This window comes from Cucurbita pepo, chromosome 18 (assembly GCF_057944985.1).
Source record: "Cucurbita pepo subsp. pepo isolate OVF chromosome 18, ASM5794498v1, whole genome shotgun sequence".
NCBI classification, from domain to species: domain Eukaryota; kingdom Viridiplantae; phylum Streptophyta; class Magnoliopsida; order Cucurbitales; family Cucurbitaceae; genus Cucurbita; species Cucurbita pepo.
This window is the reverse complement of record NC_141815.1, coordinates 2,301,683-2,310,268: the sequence shown is the minus strand read 5'-3', so window position 1 is coordinate 2,310,268 and position 8,586 is coordinate 2,301,683. Positions and strand designations below refer to the sequence as shown.

Below are 8,586 nucleotides of genomic sequence, written 5' to 3'. Positions count from 1 at the left end.
CGATCCATGTAAATATCTTGGTGTCTCTTTGTATAATTCCGTTCATTGGTATTGTGAGTACATTTATTCCGCTTTCGACTTACAACGAGGTGGCCTTGAGGCCAATTGTCTGTCTCCAAGTGCTAAAATTTTATACTTTGCGATACTTTGATACTTTTGTGTACAGGGAGCTGACCAATTTGGAATGATTTGTAGAGCTTCAATATCTAACCCAAGAATAGAAGTTTCTACCAAGTATTTTTAATATTTAGTCTTTCTAAAAATATTATTAAGTAAAGAAAACGTCTGAACCTTTCCCTTACCGCATAGCAATTTTGGCACCGCACATTTTGCGGATTTTCGCCTAATTTCACTAGTCAAAGTAGGTTCGAGAAGTTGTCAAACATCTTGTCTTTAAAATGAGTATATGTGATCAATCAGGTGGAACCTGATCACCTTGAAACATTGGCGAAGAACATAAGTGAAGAACATAAGCAGTTGAATCAGAATACTCTATGACCGTACCGGAGGGAGTATGTAACAACCCTAGATTTACTATCATAAAACATTGTCATAGACTTACATGTTTGGAAACATCTTTAAAGTAACCTAACGAAATATTAAATAAAACAAATAAAAAGTTAAAACTAAAAACACCCTATACTATCCTACAATCTAAGAAATGAAATATCACTATCCTATGCACGTGTCATGGTGTTTACTTGCGATGTCGTTTGTACAAGGGTGTCTTGCCTTTACTCGAAATAGATGTAGCACACGGCTTGCGTGTTTTAAGAAATACCCCATAAGTGACCTCACTATTGGGGTCAGAAAATGCAAACACATACAACTCATGATTACAGACCTATCGTTAAAATCATCTTCGAAGTGTCCTCTAGTCCAGACAAAATTGTATGTGTAGTAATTTCCTACACATGACCCACATGTGTAAGCGTCAATCCTCAGGCGGTTCCCAGCCCCCTAGACCCATCATAGTCGGGCAAGCTGTCTATAGTCGAACATCCAGAGGTCAGCAAACCCCGATTGTCATGCAAGGTATGATCATCTTCATTATCATCATAGTGTACGCGTTCGTACTCATTATAAATGGAGAAGTAACCCGATGTATATGAACGCACAAAATGCATGAGATCCCAATAGTTTTCATCTTTAAATCATCTTTGTGACACACCCTATTCATTATTCACACTTCACACCAAGTAACGTTCGCTTTCATACATTCCTCATCATTAACACCAATTAGGGTTGTGTCTTAGAAAAACTCGTTGTCATAATGTATCATGGCATTTAATTACATGCACATCATCTTAATATAGAATAACATCATATTAAGTCACATCATCATCATGCATCTTACGTCGTCATGTTATTATACATCATCATCATAATGTAACACCATATACCACCATCATATAACGTAGTCTCATCATCATATAATATCGTCACATCATCATATAATTTAAAGCATATATGACACATGCAAGGACCATTGAGCACGTGTCATACATAAGGCAATCTTCTGATCAAGCCAATAGTAAGATCACTTACTTCGTTGGCCTTAATCGACGTTTCCCTAAACTCAAGTACGTTTGAATTCGTCCACCTGAAGTTTCTTAAAGCATTGTCGGAAGTTGTTCCAGTTGAAATGGAACATGTAACACATGTAATAAGGCTAGTGGAATCTATTGACCTTTAAAATATATAAGATGTTTTCAATTAAAGAATGATTATGCTTTTGCTAAACACGACAAGTATTGGAAACCAAAAGAAATTCTCGTTTGTAATCTACGACCTGTTTATCAAGGGTTTAGAATGGGTATGCAACCATGGACAACAAGTCCTGGACAAGCAAGATCGGGACATCTGCCATACGATCATAGGCAACATGCCTTGGACAAGGATGAACGTGACATCTTTCCCCACTTAATTGGTTGACATCTTTGTCAACGACAAGAAAGACTGAAACATCTACCATGCGACCATAAGCAACACGCCTTCGACAAGCATGACCGTAACACTAAACATGACAAGTATTGAAAACCAAAAGAAATTCTCATGCGTAATCTACGACATGTTTATCAAGGGGCGGGGAGTTTAGTTTAATACAGTTACGGTGAACAAATATAGTTTGAGAATGACAGCAAGAGCTAACTGCAGCAAGAAGATACAAGCAACAATCAAAACCCACCTCTCACCAGCTGACATTATGTGAGCTCGGAGATTGAGTGCCACAAAGGATGCAGACATGAATCCCGCAACGCCCGCAATAACCCATCGAAAAATTTCCAAAGGAACAACAGAGAGACACTGCAAATACAAACATAATGCACATTTGAACATTGAACAAGAAAAGCATGTAATTGTATTGTAATTTTATAATTATTAGTATTGAATCATGGACTGATTGGACTTACCAGTGCTGGGATGAACACAAATAAAGAGTAGCCATAGAGACATAAGAGCTGAACAAGGCCAGAAGGCACCGAGAAGTACTTGAGGATTACGTATAGTCCAAGAGGAACAATGGTGACATAGCCATAGAACAAACCAGCAGACCAAGTTACCAAATTTATGTCATAGTTCCAATCTTTATGTTGTAACTTTTGTGCTATGTATGTTACAAACGTTCCAATAGAAGCAGCCACAAATATCAAGGTTGTACATATCCAAAATGGTCCGTATCTGGGGAGAAAATGATACTATAAACATAAAAGCCTTCAGAATATAATCTAACACACTCTCCACAATAGTACGATATTGTCCATTTTGAGTATAAGCTCTTGTGGCTTTGCTTTGGGCTTTCCCCAAAAGGCCTCATACCAATAGAGATGTATTCCTTATAAACCCATATCATTCCCTAATTAGCCAACGTGGGACTCCCTCCCAACAATCCTCAACAACAGAGATGATACAAAATTAGTATAGTTACAGAAAGGGAGCTTACAAATCTGGAGTGTCGGCTGTCCTTTCGTTAAAAGTTCCTTTAAATGGATAAAGCGAATCTTTGATCCTCTCAAGAACGTCTGAAGTATCGACATCAAAATATTGTTTGTAGGAAGAAATTGAGAAGGTCTGAAGCCAGCCACCAGCCTGTTGGGGGGGTTCATCAGAACCAGAGATAGGTTTTGAAAATGTATCTGCATCAGATACACTTATCTATTAAGCTCAAACGTCAAGCTTTATTACAATATATCGCAAGAGACAAGAATTGCATAGTTTTGAAATTATTAGTTCATGACTACTTTTCCAATATTCAAACCAAGATTACTTTAACTTGCACGTTTCATTGATCTTGAGATCCACCTCAAACTAGTTGACAAGTCCATAAATCACTTAATTGATATGAACCAAGATATCTCAATCATTTAATATGAACTTCAAGGAAGATGAGTTTCATTTACTATGGTTACAAATTTTGAGTGGATGATAATTTAGAGTTACGGTATTTCATTAATATATTTTAAGACTTTTTATTTATTTTAAGGTTACATAGTGGCTAATTATGGTCATAAAATATGAAAGTTACAACTCTTCATGGGGTCATAAAATATGAAAGTTACAACTCTTCAAATATCTTAGGGAAGGGTTTTATTTTGGGTTATATAATAAAACCATGTATTATCCTTGCAATTGGAAAATGTAGTAAAATATGCATTCGTGCTTTTAGCTAAGGGCTAAGTTTCTTTTCAATTATATATACCCATGTGAGGTGATTCTCAATCTTGCAGATATTTGATCAACAAGGTAATTCGAATCTTACTTTTCCTTGAAGTGATTCCTTATTATTTGCTATCAAAGCCTTAGGCCCAAAATCGGATATATGTTTCCTTTGCATTTATTTTCAATTTGATTTTTATTTATTTTATTTTTTCAATCGACCCAGAGTTTAAAATCCGATCTTGGCTCTATTGAAAATTTTGAGAGGTGAGAATGAGAACTAAATTTATGTAAATGAGTCCAAATAGAGTGACCTAAATTTCTTTAAATGTACACACATGAGAGTGTTGCCACTTGCAGCTCGTACTGTTTGTTGACCATAATTCATGAACCCAGTTATCATAGGGAACATATTGTAATATCTCTAAAGAATTTTATGTTTGTTTCTTTCTCTTGTTTGAGCAAGTCATGAATATAGAGAGTTCGTTTGTGTTTTCTTATTTTTGCATCAAAGTTTCACAAATAGATTTAAGGAATCTCTAAATCCTCTCGAAGAGATGGAGGATGATATGAACAAGACATCTCAATCATGCAATATGTACTTCAGAGAAGATTCTTGGATGGTTAAGTTTTGGGTAAAAGATAATCTAGAGATATTGTATGTTTTGGGTAGAAGATAATCTAGAGATATTGTATTTCAGTAATGTATTTTTGGACTTGAAGGTTTTTTATTTTTTATTTTTAAGACTATATAAAGTCAAGTAAGTTTCCGATTCAAATCATTTACAGCCTTGTATATTCCTTCAAACAAATAGGTTGGTTTTATCCTAGAAGTTTAGGTTCTATGACTATTAGGCGTCTATGGTAAGAAAGATAGTTTGCATTTGGGTATTTTATACTACTAGTATCTTTCATATGAGCTATGAGAATATCAAGATAAGAAACATCAAATAAATTTGTTATGGCTAGATGAAGAAATGAGAATAAAGGATCTATTACCTTAATCTACAGAATCATTCGATAAAGCATTAGAATGGTAATGTGATAAATCTACTGCCTAGTTCCGATTCTTTTGATTCAATACCTAACATAAACTTGAAGTTTATGATTTCAACCAGTTAGATCACTTTGTAGTGTTTCTCCCTCAAAGAAATAGATCCTCTATTCTCATTATAACGTTAGGAAGAGAAGTGTCCCAAAAATTATCTCTTAAGTTTGGATATCCCCCAAGGGTGAGAAAACCAAGCCAAAGAGCTGAGCTACAACAAAAAAGGATATAAATAATAATCCAACTAATACTAAATCCTCTTCAACAAAGAGCCTAAAATAATTATCCAATCAAAACATCGAAATAAAGGCCAAGAACACTCGGCTCCAAGCAAAAAAGATTGGCAGAGGAAGGAAGAGATCTGACATCTAAGAACAATCCTTTTTGCAATTACGGATGAATGAAACACAATTAGATCTTAGTTTGTGGTGACTAAGGAGGGATTTCTTACATCTGTAATCCACAAACCTCAATTAAGCAATTAAATTTGGAGGAACTGAAGGATACTTTGCTAATGATACTGCTGATTGCAAAACTTCAACTGAATTCCTTTTATCAACAGCTGTAAAAATACTAATGTTTCTGCAAAAGAGTTTTCAAAAGAAAATTCATCAATCTCTATATCAACAATGTGCTTTAAATTCCTCACGGCTCATATTAAAATCAGATTTGATATCGTGAACCATTGGAGAGGAGATATGATCTTTAGTGATGGGAGAGCTAATGACATCTTTGGTTGATGTACATTACAACCTAGGAATGATCACTAAAAGAGTAAAAGAGGTTGCTAGTCTGGATAGGTAATGGGTGATCAATAATACTTTTTCCCCCTTCATTTTCATGTCTCACCCAAGCTTCCTCACTCTCTTCCTACTTTTCACTCTCTTGATTGATTGAATGCGCAAATCTAAATACATCTACGTCAAACCATCCCATATTTACTTCATAGTAACAGATATCAAAACAACTAATGTCTTCCACCATGGAAATTTCAACATATCACTTGTCAAATGAAGGATCATCTTTGGCAGGTGCGCTCTTGTTGCTAGTAAGGAAGAAAGTTAACCACATTAAACCAAACGGAGGTGATTTGGACAGTAGGACTATTGGATTGGATGCAATTATATGAGTATCTAGCAATAGATTATTACTAAAATAAAATATTTTCGTATCAAAGTTGCTTTAGTTACCCATTTGAAACTAAACCAAAACCATATACCAAAATGGTCAAACAAAACCAAACAATAAAGTAGACAAAACCAAAAACCCCCAAAGAAATAGTAGCCAGCACGCAAGGAAAAAAAAATGCCAACCGACGAAGCAGACAACACGAAGATGACGGCATGACTTATCAACGGTACAGATGTGACAGTCGAAATGCATACAGACGTGATAGAAATGAATGCACACGGTCGTGAACAGAGTGAGCGGTCGCATATTCAAGCACCTACAAACTCATCTGAAAGTGGCATGGGAGATGCGGATGAACAACAGTAGCGACGGCTAGAGTTGGAGCTAATTTTAGGGATTTAAAAAAAAAAAAAAAGGGTTTTCAACTACGATACCATGCTCAAAAAATCAAGAGAAAATTATAATTTTGTCCTATTTTCTATGAGTGGAATAAGGTTTCTTAAATAGAAGAACCACCTATTACAAATAACGAAATGATGTTTCAGGAAATATAATGCAATGAATTACTAATTAACACGAAGAAATAAATGAAAGATATGCATCTCAATGGGATCATATCATGAACTTCTCAACTAAAACTGACCACCATGCTAAATGAAGCATAAACTCAACATAAAGAATATAAATGACAAGTCAATGGTTTTGAGACCAATAATACAGTGGTAAGTTCATTATCTAAAAATACTTTTAGACACAACAAGGGAGAGTTCGTTGGACAAGTCCTAAAAATTTTAGTGCCTCTCAATCTAAGTCTAGAAGATAGCATCTTATATTTGTCTTGATCAGTGAAACAACTAGAGAGATTTAACAGTAGAATCAGCTTCTCATATCTAATTAGAATAAGTTAAAAAAACAATGTTGAGATAAAAAGCTAAAGAAAGATCTTTAAATACCATCAGCATCACGAGGTGGCTGGAATCCACCAGCGATCTTTCCTTGAGTTCCAGAAGGAGGAAACGTTTGAAGATTTGACTCTACAACAACAAATCAGTCAGTTATGATCTTGCAACAAATAGCCAAAAAAAACAACAGTCCGTGGATCAAAATGAAACTCTAATACTTGATTTCAATCCAAATAATTTATGATTAATCTAAATTTCACTCCGGTATTTATATCGATATCATTCCTGCAATACAAGATGTTAGTCAAAATTTCATTCAATGATGCTTCTAGCACAGTGAAAATTAATATTGAACCTCTTTCCCTTTCCATTTTCCATACTGAATTCGCTATTTATAGTTAGATCTAACATAGGCTAGTCTGCCATGCTTAAGTTCAACCACTTGGTCCTCAAATTTCATTCCAATTATACGTCAATTTTGGATCCTTAAGAGCATAAACCTCCTATAAGAAGCTTTGATTCTTTTTCCTACCTACATTTGTCCGGTAACACAACGAACCGGAAATAAAAATTATAATTAAAAAAAAATCAACACAAACGATTTTCTAGTGGCTTGTGATCTTAATCCCTTGCACACGCAAAATTTAACACTCAATCTCATAAACCTTTCATTTCTTCGCCCATACCTAACGTTATCAGAAAAAGGAAACTACTTACCAGTGAATTTAACGGCTATCTGTCCCTGATCTGGAACAGCCTGGAAATCAAAGTACACAGAAACCGGAGAAATCAACCGAGTAGATCAGATTAAAAAAAAATGCTGCAGATTCGATAGCTTCTCTCCAAAACAAACAAACAAACAAAAAAATGCAAGAAAGCTAAAGAGGCGAGAAGCTTACGGGCACAGATCCTGAAACATTTTGGTTATCGATAGTCGTGTAGTTACCACCGGACATCATCTTCTGCGTATTCTTGCTTCTTCCTCTCCCTTCTCAGAGAAGTATCTCCATGTTTTGTAGATTTATTTGCTTGTTAGATGATTTTCTTGGTCTGAGATCTGTACGTTTCATTACGACCCGGACCTTCCTGGAGACGATTCTTCCGGAGAATGTGTTATTGTTAGTTAGTTTGGTGGGTGAATTTGGATGTCATGTGCGGGCCTTCTCTCTTCCTATTCCCGCCTCCTAATTTATTTTTTATTTCTTTAAAATATTTTATATATTTTTGCCCATTAATTTCTTACGCTTCAAACCTCGGATCCCGGATCGGGACTAAAAATTCATTACAACGAGAAAATGGGTTCGAGAAACAATTACAACACAAAATACAATGACTCAGATTATAAAAAATGGACTAACTATCGGAACAACGCGTCTGTGATTGCACAGAATTCGAACGCTCCTCTACTTCAACCGACAATCATCGAACACCTGAAAAGCAAACAACCTATCTGTAGGCTTGCATCACATCCTAAACCTAGTAAATATCACGGGGTTTATTCTAAGGTTTAGGAAGTTGGGGCTTATGCTCTACTGCTATCTGAGCATCTGGGGAGGTCTAAGAGTTCTGTATAGTACTTTAGCTCCTCACAAACCCATTTTGGGTTCAAAGGTCCGGTTACACCCTTTTCTGGAGTTGCGGATCTGTCATACCTCGACCGACAATCATCGAACACCTGAAAAGCAAACAACCTATCTGTAGGCTTGCATCACATCCTAAACCTAGTAAATATCACGGGGTTTTGGGGCTTATGCTCTATTGTCGTCTGAGCGTCTGAGGAAGTCTAAGAGTTCTGTATGCTCTTCTTTAGTTTCTCGCTAACCCATTTTGGGTTCAAAGGTCTGATTT

General features: G+C 35.7%; 1 protein-coding gene across 1 annotated transcript; it reads right to left on the bottom strand.

Moving 5' to 3' along the window:
• Positions 1 to 1,752: 1,752 nt before the first annotated feature.
• On the bottom strand, positions 1,753 to 7,902 carry LOC111779604 (uncharacterized). The gene is made up of 6 exons (XM_023659680.2): positions 7,638 to 7,902; positions 7,456 to 7,495; positions 6,790 to 6,870; positions 2,945 to 3,137; positions 2,415 to 2,682; positions 1,753 to 2,307 (listed from the first exon to the last, which is right to left on the bottom strand). Exons 1-6 carry the CDS (start codon positions 7,695 to 7,697, stop codon positions 2,095 to 2,097), a joined length of 855 nt encoding a protein of 284 aa, XP_023515448.1. The 5' UTR covers positions 7,698 to 7,902; the 3' UTR covers positions 1,753 to 2,094.
• Positions 7,903 to 8,586: the final 684 nt, after the last annotated feature.